A 23,976-nucleotide genomic window follows, 5' to 3' on the forward strand; every position below is an offset into this window, starting at 1 on the left:
GTGATCACAGTATCACCAGGTTTAGAGTACTTACGGAAAGGGACAAAGAACAATCCAAGGTGAAGATACCCAACTGGATGATGGCTAATTTCAGAGTTGAAAAGGGATCTGGCCCATGTGGATTGGAAACAAAGATTGAAGGGTAAAACACTAAGGGTACAGACTAAACACGTTCCCATGAGGGAGAAAAGTAGGGCATCCAAAATGAGTGCTCCCTGGATGACTAAACAAATTGGGATTTGTTTAAAATTAAACAGAAAAGGAGGCTTATGATAGATGTCAGGTTCATAACACAGTAGAAAATCAAGTAGAAACAGAAAGTGCAGAGGAGAACTGAAAAAGAGAATAATAAGCAAAGAGAACGCATGAGAAAAGATTAGCGGGCAACATAAAGGGAACACTAAGGTCTTTTATAAACATATAAAGAGTAGAAGGATGATAAAAAAAGGGTGGGGCCTAATAAGGACCAAAAAGGAAAACTTATTGTGGAGGCAGAGGGCATGGCTGAGGTACTGAATGAGTACTTTGTATCTGTCTTCACAAAAGAGGATACTGCTAATGTCACAGTAAAGGAGGAGGGGGGTAGAGAAATTGGATAAGATAAAAGATAGAGGAGGTACTGAAAAGGTTAGCAGCACTCAAAGTAGAAAAGTCACCTGGTCTGGATGGGATGCATCCTAGATTACTGAGGGAAGTAAGGGTGGAAATAGTGGAGGCTCTGGCCACAATCTTTCAATCCTCTTAGGATATGGGAGTGGTGCCTGAGGACTGGAGGATTACAAATGTTACTCCCCTGTTCAAAAAAGGGGAGATGGATAAACCCGGTAGTTACAGACCAGTCAGCCTAACCTCGGAAACTTCTAGAAACCATAATACGGGACAACATTAATTTGCACTTGGAAAAACATGGGTTAATAAAGGACAACCAATGTGGATTTGTTAAAGGCAAATTTTACCTAGAGAATTGTTACTTTCTGGAATGCACTGCCTGAAAGAGTGGTGGAAGCAAATTCAATAGTAGCTTTCAAAAGTGAATTGGAGAGGTACTTAAAAAGGAAACATTGCAGGGCTATGAGGTAAGAGCAGAGCAGTGGGACTAGTTGGGAGCTCTTTCAAAGAGCCGGCACAGGTACGATGAGCTGAACGGCCTCCTTCTGCGCTGTAAGATTCTATTATTCCATGAATTGCTTACAGGCCAAAATAAGGGAAAACCTCAGTAAATAAGGGGAATTGGATGCTGACAATCCTTTCACTTGGGGCTACACTATTAAGGAAATAGCTTCATAATTGTTAAAATAAGGAACATGAGAGGATTTTTCTCTCCTTAAAAATTTCCCTGGTGGCTGGGTAACAGGTCTGAATGGGGGGGGGGGGGGGGGATTTTTTAAATATATATATATCAATAAAGTCCTGAGTGTCGCAGTCTCACTGATCAACACCATGGCTGTCTGGGGATAGACACACTGGCCTCACTTACCAGAAGTGTAGCCACAGGACTGGAAACTTTGATTTGTTTTTCAAAAGAAAGATGTTGGAGGGGTGGAGGGGAGGGGGGGAGGGGTGGAGTCGCAGGCAACGAGTGGTGGGTGAGGTGATGGTGTTGTGGGGAGGGTTGGTGTTGCTGTTGGTAACCATTTACAGCTTCTCTCTCTCTCTCTCTCTCTCTCACACACACACACACACAGTGGCTGCTGAGTTGGTTCCAGCGCCTCCCCTCCCCTCCCCTCAGCCCTCCCCTCCCCTCACCCCCACACCCCCCCTTCACAGCTGTGGCGGTGTGTGCACTGCAGCGCCTTCATTGTGACAACACTTCAGACAAAGGGACAGAAACAGCCACACAAAGAGCTCAGTGCCTGAGAGGGACCTCCTCTGCGCCTCTCGTCCCCCCCCCGATGTGTGTCCTGTCCTGTCCTGTCCTGTCCCGAGCACACAGCCTGAGAGGGGCGGGAGGGGGGCAGGGAGGGAGGGAGGGGGCAGCGGACACACCGAGCAGCGCCGCGAGGCATGTGAGCAAGATAGGCGCCTGAGACTGCAGGTACTGTACCCCCCACACACCCCCTCAGCTCTCACACCCCCACAGCACTCACACCCCCTCAGCTCTCACACCCCCTCAGCTCTCACACCCCCTCAGCACTCTCACACCCCCTCAGCTCTCACACCCCCTCAGCACTCACACCCCCTCAGCACTCACACCCCCACAGCACTCACACCCCCACAGCTCTCACACCCCCTCAGCTCTCACACCCCCTCAGCTCTCACACCCCCTCAGCACTCTCACACCCCTCAGCACTCACACCCCCTCAGCTCTCACACCCCCTCAGCACTCACACCCCCTCAGCTCTCACACCCCCTCAGCACTCACACCCCCTCAGCACTCACACCCCCTCAGCACTCACACCCCCTCAGCACTCACACCCCCTCAGCACTCACACCCCCTCAGCACTCACACCCCCTCAGCACTCACACCCCTCAGCACTCACACCCCCTCAGCTCTCACACCCCCTCAGCACTCACACCCCCTCAGCTCTCACACCCCCTCAGCTCTCACACCCCCTCAGCACTCACTGCACTCTCACCCCCTCAGCACTCACACCCCCTCAGCTCTCACACCCCCTCAGCACTCACACCCCCTCAGCACTCACACCCCCTCAGCTCTCACACCCCCTCAGCACTCACTGCACTCTCACCCCCTCAGCTCTCTCACCCCCTCAGCACTCACACAGCTTCAGCTCCCACAGTGAGCTGAGCAACTGTTAAATAGACTGAGAAAAGTTACTGTATAAACCACACTGAGAAAATGAGATTTGTTATTGTGTAAATCATTTAACGTGATAAACAATATTTAAATAATCATAGTTATAAAGGTCATTTCTCTCTGGTATGATTATTGTATAATAGTAATATTTAATGGACACATCTGGCATTTAGGCAAACTTGGTATTTCTGAATTTCAATATTTACAAATGACATGATAGAAGTACAATAAATGTAAAGTACTTCATTTGTTTGTTATGAATAGATGAAAAGCAACAAGATATTTATAGCGGACAACAATTACACAGAGGTCTGACTCCATGCATTTAGTGCATGCTGGATGTGTTAAAATTATAAATTTTCCTGTAAACCTACTGTAGTTATAATTGTATAGTCATAATTGGCTGCTGTGTTTCATTCACAAAATACAGTCGATTCACTTTACAGTATATTCTGTGAAGCGCTTTGAGATGTCTCAAAGCCCTGATAAGGCGCTACATCAAATGCAAGGATTATCAGGATTATCTGTCCTAAACCAATCTCAGAAAAAATGTCTCCTTTTGTGTGGAATTATGTAGCAAAACTATTAAAGTATTCCACATCATAAAGGATTTGAAAATCATAGTCCTGGTATTTGCCTGTGATACCATATTAATTTCGCATTAAATTGAAGGCAGACAGAATTGTTGATTCTTAAATCCAGCCTTGTTTGAAAGCTCAATGTTAAAAAAGACCAGACCATGAAATTACAAGAATCTTCCAAATCAAGGCTAAATGTAAGGTTTTTCTGCAATTCTCTCTTACATTTAAATCAAAACAGTCCCACAGTCTTAGACCAGGGAAATTTCAGCTCTATGATCTTTTATAATTTGATATGTGCTTCTATAAAGTATCATCATGTAAATTTATACTTGTAAAATCCTGAAATATTAGAAAGCCTGAATAAATGATAGCATTGCCTTCAATTAACATGCCTGCTAACTTCACTGCTATGAATTGTTATATGCTGCATGTTTACTTTCAGGTGATCAGTTTTCAGTATCTGATTTTATATTTCATAACTGTACAGTATGGCAGAAAGTTTTTGGAGTAAATTCATAAAGGTTCTTATAATTTCATGGTATGATTATCATCGTCTGTTATTGTACAATGAATGTGGCTTTACAGGATGCTGTAAAGTTAAGAAAAAGCTAAGTAATATTTAACAGCTGAAGTATGCAGTTTTTTTCAATAATAGCGACTCATGAATACCAGTGCAGGATACCAGGAGGGAGCAGGACCTAAACATAATGTTGTGTCTTTAACTCTGCAAAGTAATCAATCACTTCTTTGGTGACCGGTGGGAATCAATCTGGTGACACAGAATCATCGAATTTTACAGGAGACACGGGAAGCCATCAACCAATCAAAGCTGTACTGAATCCATTTGGTTCCACTTACCATACATTTTAGATTCTTTTTGTCTAAATCCCCTTTAAAAAATATAGATTTTTCTTCAACAAATGTTTTGGTAGAGCCTTCCATGCCATAATAACCTCTTCCATTGTTTTTTTGATATTGATCTTATATTTATGCTCTGTAGTTACTGAATCACTGACCTGTGGAAACAGATGCCTTATCAATACCTCTCAACTTTCTCTGAGTGAAAACAGCCCAGATCTCTCTCATCTGTTCTCATAGATTATATAGAGTGACACAGCAAAGAGAAGGGAGTTTCCCCGGTTCCCTGACCAACAATCACACGAATAAAATTGTTTATTAATTTCAATGTTTGTAAGACATTACTGTACGCAAATTGGCTGTTGCGGTCGCATACAAAATACATAGTAACTTCACTTCACATTATTTCCTGTGAAGTACTTTCACAATGAGAGAAACTCCCTTCTCTTTTTGAAGAGCACAGTGGGATCTTTAACGTCTACCCGAACAGACCAACGCACCTCAGTGATGTTGAGTAATAGAGATGTATTACCAGCAAATGCAGAATTGCATTGATATTGATAAGACTGCTTCAAATAAAAGTCTCAAAAACTCTGGGGCTTTAGGAAACAATACATCATACTTAAATGTTTATTTCTGGTTCCAGATAAAGTTCATTGATTGAAAATATCTCTACTATAAATGTTCACTATGGAAGTCAATTACCATGTGGTATAAGTCAGATAGACACTTTTTTGTCCTTCAGAGGTTACAGTATTCTCGCTATTCTTAGATTTTTAGTATTCCTCCATTATCACACCAACTCAGCCACGTTCAGAAATTTAGTTCTGTGAAATATTTATTGGCTCCTGGTCTGTGGTTGAGGCGAATAAAATTCAGATATCACCCATGTAGGATGGAGGACAACTGGGGGCTCTTTCACACTGATTTACTATTTCAAGTAATATTACTTGGTGAACACCAGCCTGTTTCAGGTACCCCGCACCCCCTGCCCCACATTGGCGGTCGGGCATTCAACATCTCTGCCCCCACACTGTGGAATTCGATCCTGCAATCCCTCAGCCTCACCCCGTCTCGTTTCCGTCAGGTCCCGTCTCAAGACCTTGTTCTTTGACTGGGCCTTCAGCCACCCTCCTCTCCCTGCCCTCCACCCTTCCTGATCCCAAACACCAGTTTGGGTATGGATCCCTGACCGTCCTCCTGATGTGAGAGACGCTATACAAATGTAATTTTTTTGTTGTTGTATTACAAAAGGGAACTTTACTCCTATTTAATGAAAAGAGCAAAGTAGCCCTACATGGGCTAAAAATGCAAAACTGATTATGCAATGAAATGCAAAACATTTTTTGTAACCCCTCTGTTATTTAAAGCTTTATTCCCCATATTGAAGTTGTTTTCTGATGATTTAAGAAAATTTGCTCAGTATATTATTCACCAATGAATTTATTAAGATTATTATTAATTTGTTGAAACGATAAACTGATCTAATGTAAGCAAAAACTTGGTGAACTCACCTTGCAGCTAGGCTATTAAGTATAATGTCTTTATTCATTGCTTCTGTAGCAGTTGGTATGTGAGGATCTATCTACCAATTGCATCAGCAATTAACGTAGGTTTGGTTTAAGAGGGACAAACAAATACAGGGTTTCAATGTTAAGGTACTTAATTTATTTGGGTTTAATGTATTTGCCAAGTTGAATTATTTACTCAGCAACTCATCTAGGTAGTAATTTATAGGCATTTGTAATCCAAGGTCCACCCACCCCAGTGCAAGGTGGACTCAATGCTTGAAAATATAGCTGCTCAATGGCCAGGTCATATTTGCACATCTCATGCTGTTGGTACTCACCAGAAGCCTTTGGGGGTATGCTGGTCCTGGCACCAGGAATGTCTCAGCAAAGATTATCTGTGTAGTTGTAGATGAAGCTGTACAGTAGTGGGTCTGCATTTGCATAACATTAGATTTCGAGTTGGTACTCACACTGAGTCCAGAGAGTGTATGCATTCCATAGGTGTGGAAATATTGTCAGTGTGGCACAAGAGTGTTGATAGCCCTTCGAATCAGAAGGTTGTAGTTTCAAGCCTACATTTAAACATGATGGGTTCCCACATGTATCAGAATCCATCTGACCAAATAAAGAAGGCTGCAGGTTTGAATCTATTATTGATAAATTGGCTAATCATCGGTTGCAATGCTACATTTGCTCTCTACACCACTTTGTGGAGTCCTGTAGCTCAGTGGTTAGAGCACTCGCTTTGCAACTGAGAGACCTGAGTTCAATTCCAGGCAGGGCGAAACCTTGGGCAAGTTTCCTTACTCCACACGCCTAATAATAATCCCTCCAAAAAAAGACAATAATAAATTGGTCATTTTCAATCCATATGACTGTTTGTGGGACATTGCTGTGCGCAATTGGCTGCCGCGTTCGCCCACAAATATACAGTCAATTCACTTTACAGTGTGTTCTGTGAAGCGCTTTGGGACGTCCTCCCGACGTGAAAAGCGCTATCTTAAATGCAAGGATTATTATTATTGGATAGCGAAGGTGAAATCAGCCAGGGTTCCTGCTCCTGAGTGCTTCCCTCTGGATAATGAAGGCAGGGTACCTTCTGTGCCCTTCAATAATGTGGGGCAATGCTTGCTAACACAAAGCTTGGGTTGGAGCTTGGGTGAGGTACTGCAGTGCAATTGATACTCATGGCAATCAGCAGAAAGAAAAACAGTCAAATGTCTTCAGGAGAGGAGCGGTGGGAGCGGAGAAAGAAAAAGGCTGGAATGTTGCACGTTGTATCAGTTATAGCTAGAAAATGACACACCCCAAAAGTCACATCTTGCAAGAATCCCTAAATGTCACAAACTGCAGATCCTGCTCTGCAGCACTTGATACCCAATACCACAGTAGTTAAGACAGTTTAGTTATGTACACACGTGACATACATAAACTGATCACCATGCTTAAGCGTGTACAAACCAGACTGAGTTTCACATGCTGATGTCACCTATACATGGAGAGTTTCCTGTGTCTGGAATTGGAATGCACACTCTCTCCCTGGACTAACACTGCCTGCTAAAGTCACTGCAATACAGTATTCGGTGCAGCGTACCAAAAGCCAAGGCATGGGGATCTGGAGTTTAAGCAGCTAAGGCCACGTATAGGTGATTGAAAGCAGTGTTTGACAAGAGTCCGTCTGCTTGCCCAGCTAGGACCAATCCACGCATTAAGCTTGCAGGGTTAACAGCTAATAGCACTGGTCTGTCCCTCAACTCCTGTTGATGAGCCAGGCTGGCTAGGCTGTCATCAATAGTGCTGGAGTGTAGCGGACCTACATTGCTCAGGAACCGGACAACTGAGAGCCCCAGAGAGTTGGCTCATTTCCAACATTACGCTGCCAAGCATTCACCTAGGAGCCAGCTCAGTTCGAAAGAGATCCCAGTTTCTTTCTCCTCCCGCCCCCCCCCCGTCCCCGGAGGATAGTCACAATTATGCAGCAATAAGTGCTACCATTTATGGGCAGCTGTAATGCTGTAAATTCTGATAGGGCATCGTCAATAGTAAGTTAAGGTACTCGATCAGATGTTAATGAAGATATTCCACTTCATTATTAAGTCGTTAAATACTGGCCGATGTTAATGAATGTGGCATTTTGTGTTGGTGCCAGGAAAAAATGGACTACAGAGGTCAAAGGCATTCTCATTTTTGACATTAAAGCATGTGCAAGAATTCATAAAATATAAAGATGCTGTTTTTGTACAGAATTTTCTCCAAGTAGCAGAAGAAAAATTATTTGAACCAAGTTCACAAAGGAACTTAAAATTCAAGAAAGACAACAGGATTAGTGCAACTGTATTGATGGCTTCAAAACAACAACAACAATCATAATCAAAGACAATATACAATTGTTTACAAAGAGTCCTGTAGCTCAATGGTTAGAGCATTCGCCTCACAAGTGAAAGACCTGGGTTTGATTTCCGGCAGGGCGAAACTTTGGGCAAGTTTCCTTACTCCACACGCCTGATCATAATCCTTCAAGAGAAAACAACAATAATAATTTGGTCACTCAATCCATGATTGTTTGTGGGACACTGTTGTGCGCAATTGGCTGCCGCGTTTCGCCCACAAAAAATAGAGTTGATTCACTTTATAATATATTCTGTGAAGCGCTTTGAGACGTTTAGAAGACGTGAAAAGCGCTATATCAAATGCAACGATTATTATTATTATTATTATTAAGTTGTTGTTTCTTACCTAAGAATAAATTTGTATCATTGTAGAGGCTAGCAATTACCCAAACACATAATAATGTTATTTTGCAAAACATGTGAGTTGGGTAGTGCACTAGACAGAGCCTGCTAGTTCTCTGGCCAGTCTGCTCACTTCGATGGTATGAAACCAGCCATCCTTTTCCATTGATCATTGGCTCTTGATCCAGAGTATTAACATGGGGAATATCCTTACATTAGTTGATCATTCTAGTGGTTGATTATTCCAGTGGTTAACCATTCCAATGGTTGATCATTCAAGTGTTGGGGGCTTCCAATGACATATTGTTCCAGTGATCAATCTTCCAATGAAGAAAACTCAAAGACATGATAAGGCGCTATATCAATTGCAAGGAATAATATTATTATGGCATCTGGATTTTGGAACATGCAGATGTGATGTAGGTTCCTTGGATTTTCCTCATGCTGAGACTTCCCTCAATTGCTGTTTTTTGATTGTTAGAGATAAAACATTTACTAACTTGTTAAACCTTTCATCAGAACATATGAATGACATTAACTGCACCAAAGAAGATTTGTAACGCCTGAACTGCTATTCATCTTGTAACTGTTAAAAAGATTACCATTTGGAAAATCGGCCTTTGAATATCTACAAAGGGCAAGATAATCTGGTAGAAAATGGGCAAGGAAAGGATTATGGTTTTGGTCATCTGGATGTCTTAATCATGGGAAAACCCATTGCAAATCAGAGTTCTACATATGTATGCCACCTACGCATGGACACTTCTCTGTATTTGGAATGGAAAGCATGCATTCTCCCTGAAGGTTTGCACTCTAGTTACCGAATTGCAGAGTATTAGGTGCAAGTTGGCAAAAGCCAAGCTTTTTCCAAAGTATGTGTCATTATACTGCTGGAGTTTAACTAACTAAAACCACACAGCTTGCCATTGATTCCATTCCAACATTCTGTTAACAAGCATATTACTTTGGAGCCAACTCATCAGAGAAGTTAACTTGCTGGAAAGTAGAGGAATCTGTCAGCTTTCATTTGGGACAACAAGCTGTGCTTGTGGAATCTGCAGCTAATTTGTGTAGAGAGACACCCGCAGGAGCTACCCCCTGAGGTGGTGTAATGTAAACTGGTGTGAATTCTAAATTTACAATCAGTCAGATTTCTGGGTAAAAGCAGCTATTGTTTGGAGTGCAGTAGAGTAGAAGTATTCCAACTTTAAGAGCTTTAATTTCCAATGCTACCAGCTCAAATGCCGAAAGAAACTGAGTGTTAATTCAAGAAAGAAGATATCCCCCAAAAATAGAACATCTGGTAAACTGTAGTTGTAATATGGATAACTCAGATCAGGATTTAATTCCATGAATATATGTACATATGTTATGGTTAGAATTACAGAACTATTATTTAGTTACTTAGAATCAGATTAAATATTAATGTTGTAAATAGTCTAAACTGAACAGTACCTGTTTTTGTAGAACCATTGCAGTTGGGGGGAGGGAGGAGGAAGGTAGTGAAGTACAATGGAGATAACACAGCTTTAAGAGAAGCAGTCAGGCCCTCTGTTCAGCTCTACTTTATTATTATTATTACTTTTCCTGCCTAGCTGCATACCTGTGTCAATTCTTTAGTAGCATTGTGTGACTGCTCATGGGTTTAAGGAGTGGACAGAAGCTGGTAGACTTGCTTTCTTGATCTGAGAGTCCACCATATATTTAAGTTAATGAACACCTCTGTATCCACCACAAACCTGCTGAATATATTGCACTCTTAGACCACAAGGGCAAATGGGGATGTAATTTGAGGATATGGTCTGGTTCAGTCTGTCAGGTAGTTGCTCAGTAAATATGTTTGCAGATGATTGACCCGATTCAAGTTCCTTGAGGGCACATCCCATTTGGTTTCCTCTTGACTGCTAATATCTAACTCACTAACCTGTAGTTTATGATACAGTGCATGTTGCTTAGTTACTGATACTCCAACGTTGCTACGGCATTTCCATCTTGTTTCATTAGCTCTTGTTCTCCACCTAGAATAAAAACAACATAAACAATTTTTATTCATATAGAATAATGTCTTGGAGCATTTTACAGGGTGGGGATGGTCGTCGAGCACAGGGGAGGGGGAAGTGCGAGGCGACTATCGGCATAGTTGGCGAGATAAGTTCCAGAGGTTATAAAGAATTGTAAACCCCAGCCACCAAAAGAGATGCAGAGAGGGCAGGGAATGAGCAGCAAGCATGAGTTAGTCAAATAAAAGATGTGAGAGGAGGAGAGCGGTAGGAGGAGATCAGAGAGATGTGGTGATGCAAGGACATGAAGTGATTTGTAGGTGAGGATGAGGATCTTGAAATCAATCAGTTGGAGCCAGGGAAGCAGTGGAGCCTGACAAGGACTGGGTGATAGACAAGTGGAGTTTGGTGTGAGTGAGGACATGGGTGGCCAAACATTAAAGATCCAATGAAACTATTCCAAAAACGAAGTGAGTGTCTCCAGGAGGGTGGTCAGATAAAATCGGTCATTCACTTCATGACTGTTTGTGGGATATTGCTGTGTGCAAGTTGGCTGCCATGTTTGCCCTCGAATAGACAGTCACGCGCCCCCCACCCCCAACCCCAGGCTCAGAGTCAGGCTCCACCACCGTTAAGCACTCTAAGATTCTACCCTGCATAGAGGGTGCTATACCAGTGCAAGTTGTGTGTAAGCTTGGCTCAGTGGGAGCACGCTGGGTCAGAAGGTGTGGGTTCAAGCTCCATGTTGAGATTTGAACTCATATAGTCTAAGCTGACAGTCCAATGCAGTGCTGGGGGTGTGCTGCATTGTTGAAGGTGTCCTTTGGATGCGACATTAATCTGAGGTCCCATCGGCCTGTTCAGTGGCAGTGGGTGCAATAACTACACTTGAGTGCCCAAAGACTATTGAGAGTAAAACAAATCAGCCAGGATGAACACTCCTGATCCCTATGTAGTGATATCTGCTGGAAAGTGAGTACTTGGGGTGAAATAGCTGGTACCCTTACAATCATAATCCTAGATGAAGAGAAGAGGAAATAAAGTTAACCAAAACAAATGCTGGTTTAAAGCAGGGGATAAGTATAAACACCTGAAGTCATACATTACAGTTTGGTCAATTTGGATGCCTGAGAGATTCGCTCTCCGTAAGTAAACATGGCAAAGTTTGATTTACAACACATAGTCATGCTTCCCACAACAAAGCCACCTTTTGTATTGGCCTGTACATAAACTGCTCGGAATGTGCTGATGTACTTTGGGTTTCAAGGTATCAGTGGCTGTAATTTCATCAGTGTGTCAAAACATTTGTAACAATAATGCAGGACCTCATTCTCCATGGCCTTTGTGATTGACTGGCTGATTAGGGTCTGAAGCAGAATAGATATCATGTTAATGTTCCCGGTAAATAAAGAGTCCTGCTGGCAACCGCCTTTTGAAGAGCCAATGATAAGCTTGTGGGAAAATGTCATATTGTAGGTTTTTCGGCTTTTATGATGACGACTAATCTGGTATACTTTTGGTCATTCTGAAACTTAACAAAGTATCCTAACCAGACTGAGAGTCACACATATGTATGGTTTCCGTTTGTCTAGAAAAGAATGTGCACTCTTTTCCTGGAGGGATGCACCTGACTAATTTAATCTCGGAGAGTATTAGGAATATGTTGGCAAAAGCCAAGGCTTGGGACCCCAAAGTGTGTATTGGGGTTCTGCTGGAGTCTAACATGTTAAAAACCTGCAGTTTGCCAATGTGAACATTGTCGCACTGCTTGTCCAGCTAGGACCACCATACTGTTCGGGCTTTGGCTCACAGGATTAACAGGAGCCAAGTAGGAAGACTCTCTGCCTTCTATTCCTGCAAGTCAAGATGATATGGCAAGCTGGTTGGGTCATCATCAACATTACCTTGGAGTACTGGGCACGCCTGGCTCAGGCGCCAGATCACCAGAGAAGATTGATTTGATTGGATATTCTACTACCACGCATGTCACCGTAGAACTAAAAGCCCAAAAGACACCCCGCTGACCTTCCTCCTCCTTCCTGGAGGATAGACCAAACAAATTGTGACCACACTGTTCAGACGTGTGTTCATATGGACTAGTCTGGCTCACTCATTGTTGTCTGTGGCTTGACTTTGGCTGTTTTGTATTCCTTAGTTACTGATAGATTTACATAAAACCTTTCTTTTTTTGTTACAGTAAAGGTTATAGAAAAATGAAAATAAAAACTAGATGAGAATAGTTTTTTGAAGAATGAACTCTAACTCACAGGAACAAGAAGGAAAACTGCAGACGCTGTAAGTTTGAGATAAACTAGAAAATATTGGAACAGGAATCTTCTGGGTGTGACGCTCGTTCAAAATGTCAGTGGGTCTTCCTATTTTGAACATGTAAATTCTGGCTGTTCACTCTCTCAGCCCTGCTCTGCTCGGGTTACTCTTCTTGAGAAAATGTGCTATAAGAATAGTTGGGAGTCATTCATCACCAAAGTATATTGAATTGAAAAAGGGCTCAAAGGGGAAAACTGCAACATTTGCCCTGGAGACAGAGCGAAGGGGTGAGTTTGTAATCGTTAGATATTGCATGGCTATGGAGGTAGCGGATTTGATAGGCTGAATAGCTTTTCTCGTTCATGCTTTCTTTAGCACACTCTCCTCTGAGTCAGAAGGCATCTCTCCACATCAGGACTTGGAATTCACAGTCTGGGTTGACCTTCTAGTGCAACAGGGGAGCATTACATTGTTGTCTTTTGGATGAGACATTAAATTGAAGTGCTGTCTGCCTGTTCAAGTGGATGTTAAAGATCCCACCCAAATTGGTTGTTCATGGCTGTTTGCAGTACTTGGCTGTATGCAAATTTGCTGCTACATTTGCGTATAAAAACAGTCACTACACTTGACAGTAAGTGCTTTGAGACAATTCGACTTGAGAAGGTGCAATAAAATGCAAGTTATTTCTTGCTTTAATGTTGTGTATTTTCTTACAGTTCATAGGTAGATGCCGGAAAATATGGAGAAGTATGAAAACCTGGGACTGGTAGGGGAGGGGAGCTATGGAATGGTAATGAAGTGCAGGAACAAGGATAATGGAAGAATCGTTGCTATCAAAAAATTTCTAGAGAGTGACGATGACAAAATGGTGAAGAAAATCGCTATGAGGGAAATAAGGTTATTAAAGGTAAGATCATAAATGATATTTCCAATGCTGAAGTGCAGAGGTATCCCCGGATTAATGTGGGATACAGAATACAGTCGCAACAACATTACAAGCATCTCTGGAGCACAGGGAAGCACAGCCACGACTGAACTAATGTAGATCACACCACCACTGGATCAGTGATTATTGGATCACATTGGGTCAGTCACCACTGATTACAATAAATCAACACCATTGATCACAGTAAATCAGCCACCGATGATCACAGTAAATCAGTCACTGCTGTGGTATGTTCTATACTTCAGTGAGACAGTACCAACAGTTGAAAATAACTCTTTTACACTAAAATGTTATTAACAAAAGTTGTTTTTGGACATCAATAATAATCCTTATATTTGATATTTGATATATTTTCGCACTGGGAGGATGTCTCAAAAGCACTTCACAGTATATAGTGTAAAGGACGTAATTTGTATGGTGTTTTGAATGTTTGGAATGTCAGAAATATTAGAAATTGGATTATCTCATCCAGGAGATTTTTGACAGGGTTTTGTCTTAATACTTGCTAAATATGTTCATGGTTAAAAGTTTCAGTTTGTGGTGGACAAAGCCATATGCTTTAGAAATGTAGCAAATGTCTCTTTGATGCAATGGAAAAAAGTAGAAGTTCAGTGCCTGCTGGTGTCCTGTAGCTTAGTGATTACAGCAATCACCTCGCAAGAGAACCTGTGTTTGATTCCTGGGCAGTTTGGGAAAGTTTCCTTACTCCACATGCCTCTGTTTGCCCAGCAATAAATAGAAACCCGGCTGTTAGTCGATTGGTGGATCACTTTTCCAGGAATAATAAACCCGATTGGCTGTAATGTTTCACCCACAAAATATAGTCATTTCACTTTACAGTATATTCTGTGAAGCGCTTTGAGACATCTCAAAGATGTGATAAGGCCCTATATCAAATGCAAGGATTATTATTATAACATGTTGATAATCTATTATGAGGCATATAAGTAAGAGCTGGACTCCAATTCAACAGCTTTATTATGACCAGAGCAAACTGGGAATGTTGTCTTTGACCGTGCCTTCAGCTCCCCTCTCGACTCTCTTCCTCCTCCTCGCTCCCTCCCTTCCCTCCCCTCACCCTGACCATTTCCCCCTCCTCTCTCCCTCCCTTCCTCCCCTCACCCTGACCATTTCCCCCTGCTCGGGTCATGACCCAACTGTGCAGCGCCTTGGGACGTCCTCCTGACGTGAAAGGCGCTCTATAAATGGAATCTTGTTGTTGTTGTTGTTGTTGTTGTCACTTATTACAGCACATGGCCACAGGAATTATTCTGACTTCAGAAAAAAAAACACGAAACCCTACACAGCACAAAAAAACACTAATAATAAAACTACTATAAATGCTGAATCTTATTCTTCTGAAAGTTAACTTAGACAGTTAAATTATATTCTATTTTGTACCTTTTGTAATTGTGAAATATATATTAGCTGTAACTAAAATCAGTATTTATTTCACTATGTAATCCGATGGTCTATGCTTTAACATAGTGCATGCTCTGTCCTTGGTCCTCTTCTCTTCAACATCTACATGCTCCCTCTTGGTGACATGAGACACAAATATAGGGTCAACTTCCACATGTATGCGGAGGACACCCAACTCTATCTCTCTGCCTCCACCCTCGACTCCAGGACCACTGCTGTCCTGACAGAATGTCTGTCAGACATCAAATCCAGGATGAGAGCCAACTTTCTACAGTTGAACCGAGGCTCTCCTGATGGCTCCCGTCAGCACCTTCACACCTCAGGCACTGACAGCATTACCAGCCATAGATGCACACTCCACCTCACTGAGCCAGTCCAGAACCTTAGCATCTTGTTTTCCATCAACTGTCCTTTCTACCGCACATCTGTGCTATGACCCGTTCTCCACGTCCTGCTCCACGTCCCCCACCCTGCCCACCCCACCATTGGCGGTCGGGCCTTCAGCCTCTCTGCCTCCACCTTTGGAACTCCATCCCACATTCGCTTCACCTTGCTCCCTCCCTTGCCTCCTGCAACGCATGTCTCAAGACCATCCTCTTCAACCGCGCCTTTGGTCACCCTCCTATCTCTACACTCCCTGCTCTCCACCCTCCTGATCCCAACTGCCTGATTGGGTCTAAATCCCTGACTGTCCAGGGTCTTGGGACGTCCTCCTGACTTGAAAGGCACTATACAAATATTATTTGCCATCGTTGTTGATATGGGTCCTGAAGCCTAAACCTTCTGCCTCAGAGAATGCTGCCAACTGAGCCAGGCTGGCACCATGTAAAAGATGGATGGGAGAGAGGGAATGAATTACAAAGCAGCCAGTAATGCCTTTAACAGTTTAGATGATGTTATAAGTTGTGACAGCTATGTAACCAGATGTGTTTTTGAATGTAATCAGAGATTGATGGTTTGTGGTTTATTTTCTTTGTATAGAGCTATTTATAGACAGGCTACTGTGCTGGTCATGGTATTTCCCCCAGGTGCTAAACCTTACACTTGAGACTTTAACACTGGTTTATTAATCAACTGAGGATTGTGCCCAGTTGTGTGCACATATAATTGGCAAACAATATTGACCTTGTTCAGTTTATAAATTCACAATGCTAAATGATTCAATACTGTTAAAACCAACTAACATCCATAAACTCCAGTTTGGTCATTTGTTTGCATTTGGTTTTATTTTGTATTTAGTACTTAATAAGTACTATAGTACTTAAAAGATATGTCGCTTCCTGTTACTAACATCCTCAGACTACTACTTATTACTACTACTAATGCTACTTACTTTCCATCTCCTATTGCCCAGTTACAATGCTTCATTAAAGTGAGAACTTGCTTATAACACAGTAGCACCACTCAAATAGCTTCCCACAGACTGTCTCTCTTTTCACACTAAAATGATAGATTTCTGGCTTATTTGGTTGCCTTGACGTCCCTTCCTACTTTTCTGTGTCAGCATGGATTTGTGAAGGGTAGGTCATGGCTGACAAATCTAACTTCATCTAACCTTGTGATGTCGCTTGGTTATTGGTTGGGAGGCAGGAGACAGAGCAGAGATAAAAGGAACATTCTCTGATTGGCGAGGTGTGACAAGTGGTGTTCCCCAGGGGTCTGTACAGGGGCCTCAGCTTTTCACCATATATATAAGTGACTTGGGTGAAGGAATAGAGAGTTTTATGTCAAAATTTGCAGATGACACAATGTCAGAGAGGCACAGTAAATTGTATGGTTGGGAGCAATAAGTTGCAAAGGGACTTAGATAGATTAAGTGAGTGGGTAAAACTGTGGCAGATAGAATTCAATGTGGGGAAGTGTGAGATCATCCACTATGTATCCAAAAATAGCAAAACAGAATATTTTCTAAATGGTGAGAAACTAAGAACTGTGGAGCAAAGGGATTTGAGTGTCCACTTACACAAATCACTAAAAACAACAAAATTACATTTGTATAGAGCCTTTCATGTCGGGAGGATGTCCCAAGGCAGTGTTTCGGACCTGAGCTGGGGGACAGGATCAGGGAGGGTGGAGGTCAGGGGGAGGGTGATCGAAGGCACGGTTGAAGAGGAGGGTCTTGAGACAGGTCTTGAAGGAGACAAGGGAAGGGGTGAGTCGGAAGGACTGCGGGATGGAGTTGAGGGGGTGGGGGTAGAGTGCCTGAAAGCCCACCTGCCAATAGTGTGGCGGGTGAGGCGGGGGACTTGAAGAAGGCTGGAGCCCACTGAGCGGAGGGTGCGAGCAGGTTGGTAGGGAGTTAGGAGGTTGCAGAGGTGGGTGGGAGCAAGGCCATGAACGGCTTTGGAGGTAAGGACCAGGATCTTGAACTGTATCCTGTGCAACCATGGATGGTGATGGTGACAGGAGCCAATCAGGAGAGCTTCAATCTTATTGACGTTCAACTGAAGAAAGTTGGCTCTCGTCCTGGACTTGATGTCTGACAGACATTCTGTCAGGACAGCAGTGGTCCTGGAATCAAGGATGGAGGCAGAGAAGTACAGTTGAGTGTCATCCGCATACATATGGAAGTTGACCCCATGTCTACAAATGATGTCACGAAGAGGGAGCATATAGATATTGAAGAGTAGGGGACTAAAGCAATGCAGCATAAGACGGTGCGGGAGCTGGAGGAGAAATGGTTTGTGGAGATGAAGTGGAGATGGTGTGAGAGGTAGGATTTAATTCATTTAAGGAGGAGGATAAAGTGGTCAACGGTATTAGGTCAGGGTATTAAGGGATATGGGGTAAGAGTGGGTAATTGGAGTTGAGGTACAGATCAGCCATGAACTTATAGAATGGCAGAACAGGCTCGAGGGGCTGAATGGCCTATTCCTGTTCCTATGTTCCTAAGTGATGTTATTAGTAAAGTGGAAGTCAGCCATATTCCTGTATTAAATAAAATGTCCGAATTAAGGGACATCAGATTGTGCCAATATCACTTCGCACTTTGTATATGCACAAACAGGAGATGACATTGCAGGGACCCGATGACCCAAACGATCCACTCAACTCCACACTTTGGAGGTTAACAAAATGAGTATCATGTCTAAAAGTACAGTCCTGTGGATGAGGGAAGCCAACCAGCTTCTTTAGTTTATCAACAAAACTTAGGGAGCAATCAAGTGTAAGCTAAAGTTCCAAGAAATATGATGATTCTAGCTAGGGAGTGCTGTGCTTTCTGGTTACCCATTATATTCTAGAAATTTCTATTTTAAGTCAACCCCTATGCCCTGTATATGTCGCCCATTGTCGTGGGAAGGAAAGTGATTGCAGCTTTGTAGGGTAAGTACTCAGTGCTACAGTGTCAAGTAACAGAAGGAACATTCTCTAATCTGCAGTGGCTTGTTGTTGAGATCGTCACTATCCCATGCCATTGAAGCATCTTTATAACATTTCATGATGCAGATATTTATGGATACCGCCAGTTAGGGCTACAGTTGTTTTGCTTCTATATTAGCCGATTGCTATAGTGACTAAGAATGTACAAGCTTTGCAGATACTGAGAAGTAATATAAGGTGTAGGTGAGTAGACTTGGGGAGCTTTGAAGTGAAGATATCATATTGCTCTGCCATCTGTTACCCCCAGCTTGTCATTTCAGCACTCACTATCCAGTTTATTAATGCAGGGCTGTGAACAATTGTTGCTGAGACATTGGATGGCATTGATACCGAAACCATGACTATAATGTTACATAGTATTGACTCTCTGCAGGTGTCCACTTATTACATCAGAGAAATAAAGACGATAACTTAATATTTTATGGATTGTTTGAAATATAATCAAATAGAATGTAATTTATGTGGGAAACTATGAGAGATTTATAGTAATAATAATCCTTGCATTTATACAGTACCTTATCACATCGTCAAAATGTCTCAAAGAACTTGTGACAGTATTTGCACAGTAATGTCCTCAAACAACAGTTAAATGAATGATTAATTTTATCTGGGGGATTGTTTGACAGGACACTGGGAGAAATTCTCTTCTCTTTTCAAAATGTGCCATGGTATCTTTAACATCCACCTGAACAGGCAGATTCTGTTTAATGTCTCATTCTCAGGACGGTAATGTGTTGGAGTGGCAATAAGAGTGTGAGCTCAAAGTCACGGAATGATGCATATTCAAGATTAAAAATATCTGTCCCATTTTTTCAATCTAATTTTTGACCTAATCCAAATCTAATTTGATTACTTGATAAACATATTGTAGATATAATCATCATCATTATCATCATAGCTCAGCACCACAAGAACCACAGCCAGGAACTGATGTTGTCTTTGAATATCAGCATTCATTCTAATGTGACTCCAAGGTACACTGGATATTCATAATGCTCGAGGATTGGACCATCCCATGTTACATGCAATTTTCGCTTGGCCTGACAGTGTTTCAGGTGGAAGGTGCGCACTTATTTATGTCTTGCTAGGGTTGGCATTCAGGGACCATGTGTGATAGTATTCTCCAAGTAAACTCAGGAAGTTAGCTAGGATGTGCTGAATGTCCTCAATCTTTCTGATTGGGTGGCAATGCAGAGATCATCTGCACAGATGAATGTTTGCACATCGGGGAATGTGTCATTATACAGCAGGAGTGCCACTCTGCCTAGAGCCTTGTGGAACATACAGGGATAGATGTTATGGGCTCACTGGTTAAATGTACTGATTCATTCATACTCATACACTGCAGAGTTCTGATAGTACAGTATTAGCTAACATGTTTGGTTTCATTTTAAACAACATCCTTTCACTGAAGCATTATTCGGTGCCTGGACAAGCCTACACAAGCTTTAGAATGCGGTGGGATTCGGTGTGTCTATTTTGTCAGCTAATTCCTTGAATAAGGCGATGTGCTTAATTTACCTTCAGCAGTACACACTAGTGTTGTGTGAAGCATTTGGTGTTATTCTGCAGCTGTCTATGACATATTTTGACTTTGGAAATGAATCCTGGACTGAGGTGGTTACTGAGTGTCTCTGGAGCCTGGCTGACCTTGGAGAGCTGGCAACAGTGGCAGCCAGAAGCCGCAGTGCTTGATCCGGACTGGATTACTGTAATTAAAGGTGGATTAAGATCATACTTCATCGGGAATCATTTTTCAATTAAAATTTCTTGGAAGTGAAGTTTCTTGCTAAATCCGAAGGTTGAAACCTCAACCATTGTGTTTTATTTGCAAAGAGCAATTCCACGTGACTTGATTTCTACAATCCCCCTATTTCCGGCTGAATATACTGAGACTGGGACATGAGTGGGTTGAAAATCCGCTATTCGCAAACCAAAATATTTGGTATTTTGTTTTTAGGGCCATTTCTCTGCCAAACAAATATCCTGAAAAGGGCCCAAAGTAATGTTGGGAAATAAAATAATAATAATAATCCTTGAATTTGCTATAGCACCTTATCATATCAAAATATGTCAAAGAACTTCACAGAGGTTTCTGTAAACTGACTGTGTATTTGTAGGCAAAATGCAGCAGCCAATCTGTGCACAGCAATGTCCTACAAAGATGAATCCACAACTTTCAGGGGCGGGATTGCTTCCATCTGAGCCAGGTTGAGAATATTGGACGAATTGATTACCTTATGGAAAGAAAAAGATGTCTAATGAGAGAAAGGTGGGAAAATGGCAAGAAAAGCAGTTCATAACCATTCAGGAATTGGGATTACAGTGATGTGAATCAATGTCCTGCTGAAATGACCATAAGGTAATGTTGGCAGGTAATCTTTCACAATCATTTTGGCTCGCTGGTTCAATGGGTAGCACTCTCCCTTCTGAGTTAGAAGGTTGTGGGTTCAAGCCCACATCAGGTCAGGAACTCATATAGTGTAAGATGACACCTCAGTGCCGGCATTGGCGGAGTTGTGCCAGTTGGGATCCTGTCTACCTCTTCAGGTGGACATTAAAGATCCCATGGCACTATTTGAAAAGAGAACAGAGTTTCTTCCAGTGTCCTGGCCAACAATCTCTCAAATCAAGTTGGTCACTCACTCCATGGCTGTTTGTGAGACTTAGCACTGCATTCACCCACAAAACACAGTCACTCCACTTTAAAATAAATCCGGTGACTCACTTTGAGACATCCTCTTGACATGAACAATCGTTATTATTATTTTCAGATTGTGCAGTTCACACCAGATTTATACTTTTCATTCATAGAACTTAATTCAAAATAACAGAGCATTGGTAGGAAAAATGGAAGTGAGAATTTAAACAAAATGAACATGTGGATTTAATCCAAATTTAAAAGCTTTATCAAACCATTATCCACAGGAAAATGTTTGATCTGGAGTATTAGTTTGATGATTGTTTTGTTTGAAACTGTCTTATGTTATGAAGTCATGACTGTTCAGTCAGCTAACAAAGTGGCTTTTCAGCTCTGCAGGTTAATATTTACCCTGATAAATAAACTGAAACTCCATAGAGATAGCACAAAAGGCTCAGTGACTGGCACTTCCGCATTAAATAAATAACACTGAAGGACCAATCAAATAAAATAATCAGTACTGTAGCCTCAGAGTGCACAAGGCAATGGACCATTGCACTCCTACCACAGAGCAAAAAGACAGTTCAGCAACAAGTGAATCATCACACACCAGTCTTTAACACCTTTAAGCGTGTTTGAGAAATGAACTATGAAAAATGCGCAACAATGCTATGGTAGACTGAGAACTTCAAAATCTGTTTGGAGAGAGCTTCTTTTGTTCCAAAACACTACTGGAGCATTACACAAACAAGCATCAGCGTTGTCTTAAATGCAGTATTTTCTGTAGTGAACTGGTAATGATGTGCTAACTGAAAAGTCACAGACGTAGGGTGGGGTGAGGCTGTGTAAGCTTTTAAAAGTGAGGTAGTACATCATGTTGGTGTAGAAGAGCTTTTGTTCAGTGATGATCTTATTCCAGAGTACAATTACGACATTTAGCGTGACATGCAAGATGTATTTCTGGTTTCCATTTCAGATTGTATCTGAGAATACATTTTCACCATCTCCTCCCCTGGTAAGCATTGAGAGACTATAGTTCTATGGGCGCCAGCCCAAGTGGCTGTTGTTAATATCTGAGAGTGGAACTCATATAGTCGAGGCTGACACTCCATTACAGTGCCGGGGAGCTGCTGTCCTTCAGATGAAATGTTAAACGGTGTCCAGTCTGCCTGTTCAGTGGACTTTCAAAATCCCGTGGTGCTACTTGAAAAGCAAAGGGAGTTTCTCTTGGTGTCCTGGCCAACAATCCCCCAGATAAAATTGGCATTTTCAGCTTCTCCGAGAAAGATGTTTGTATTTTGTTCTTTTGTTTTACCAGCAACTGCGACATGAGAATCTGGTGAACCTGCTTGAAGTGTGCAGGAAGAAGAAACGGTGGTATCTGGTCTTCGAGTTTGTGGATAACACTGTACTGGATGACTTGGAACAGTTCCCGAATGGATTAGGGTACAACAAAGTTAGAAAATATCTCTTCCAAGTCCTGCAAGGGATGGGATTCTGTCACAGCCACAACGTGAGTGTTTGTGGGGAGGTATGAGTGCATTCTGTGCTCTTCCCTCTGTCTGTGTTGAGTTTTGAGAGACTGTGCGCTGGCTGTAGATTAGACTGAACACACTAAGGTGACTCTGGGAAAGAGTGCGTGCTAGTTTGGGATGGACTGGCTCTCTGACAACCAGCACAGGAGGCCTGAATCCCCTAGCAACCGGTACATGAAGACTGGCTCCCCTAGCAACTTGCACAGGAGGACTGTCTCCCCTTGCAACCTGCTCCCCTGGTAACTGGTACAGGAGGACTGGCTCCCTTAGGAACCAGCACAGGAGGATCCCTGTTTTATGATAATGTTGTATAATCATGCTTGTATTTTCTTTCAGATCATACACCGTGACATTAAACCGGAGAACATCTTGGTGTCTCAGTCAGGTGTGGTTAAGTTGTGTGATTTTGGCTTTGCTCGGACACTAGCAGCTCCTGGAGAGGTTTATACGGATTATGTGGCCACACGCTGGTACAGAGCCCCTGAGCTCTTAGTTGGGGACACCAAGTATGGCAAGTAGGTGTTTGATCAAGGCTGGTGTGGGCTGGCATGTGTGCAACTGCAAGAGATGGCATCTTATTCTGTGCATCCAATGGCAAAAGTTCACTCTGCTCAACATTGGGCTCTGGTTTGTGCTTATTGTAATTTTTTTGCTACTACTTTTACATTGACATGTCTTTCTACACAGACATGGCCCAATAAGTAAAAATTCTTGAAGGAACTCCAAAGTACTTCCAAGTGGTGAAGTTTGTTAAACGTAATATTCTTGTAGATTATATTAGTTTAAAATGCTTATGGCTCATACATGGCTTGACCATTGAATGACCTGCTCAACTGACTCCCCAGCTCCTCCCTACACAAGATGCAGATCATCCAGAACTCTCAAGCCCATGTCCTCCACTGCACCAGGTTTCATGAGCTTTATTGACTTCCCATCCACTAGTGAACCAAATTCAATCTTCTTGTCCTGGAGTTCAGTGTGTTTGATCTTGCCACTCTCTCTGCTCAACAAACATTGGCATGCTTCATGTCCCCCACTGAACCCCTCGAAAGGCCATTAACTCAACTCACTAAAGCTCAGAAGACCTGATTTTTGTTTCTTCTTTTCTGCCCTTCTCTCATTTTTTATTACAACCTTGAGTGAAGTCTCAAGTAACCTTCGTTTCAGCTTGTTTTTCCCACCCACCTTTAACATTGGTATGGTGTAGGTCAGCGTATTGTCTCATCTCTACTCGGTGTATACATATTGGCTGCCACTAAATATCAAACTTCTCTTTGTCGTTGTTTACAATTTATCAAATGTCATAATCATCATGACATCTAATTGAAGTTTGTATTTTGAATAAC

General features: G+C 42.2%; 1 protein-coding gene across 4 annotated transcripts in view; it reads left to right on the forward strand.

The window, feature by feature from the left end:
- The first annotated feature begins 1,947 nt into the window (after positions 1-1,947).
- Positions 1,948-23,976, forward strand: part of LOC103177656 (cyclin-dependent kinase-like 2) — a 39,011-nt gene continuing 16,982 nt past the window's right edge. For 3 of the 4 annotated variants that reach the window (XM_007891915.2, XM_007891912.2, XM_007891916.2), the window contains exons 1-5: positions 1,948-2,035; positions 12,635-12,732; positions 13,422-13,612; positions 22,414-22,608; positions 22,967-23,145. In XM_007891915.2, coding sequence (XP_007890106.2) covers positions 13,433-13,612; positions 22,414-22,608; positions 22,967-23,145 — 554 coding nt within the window. In that variant the 5' untranslated portion in view covers positions 1,948-2,035; positions 12,635-12,732; positions 13,422-13,432. The remainder of the gene's footprint in view (positions 2,036-12,634; positions 12,733-13,421; positions 13,613-22,413; positions 22,609-22,966; positions 23,146-23,976) is intronic. The other variant, XM_007891914.2, reaches the window with a different exon arrangement.

The sequence above is a fragment of the Callorhinchus milii genome, unplaced genomic scaffold (genome assembly GCF_018977255.1).
Source record: "Callorhinchus milii isolate IMCB2004 unplaced genomic scaffold, IMCB_Cmil_1.0 Scaffold1, whole genome shotgun sequence".
Taxonomy (NCBI): domain Eukaryota; kingdom Metazoa; phylum Chordata; class Chondrichthyes; order Chimaeriformes; family Callorhinchidae; genus Callorhinchus; species Callorhinchus milii.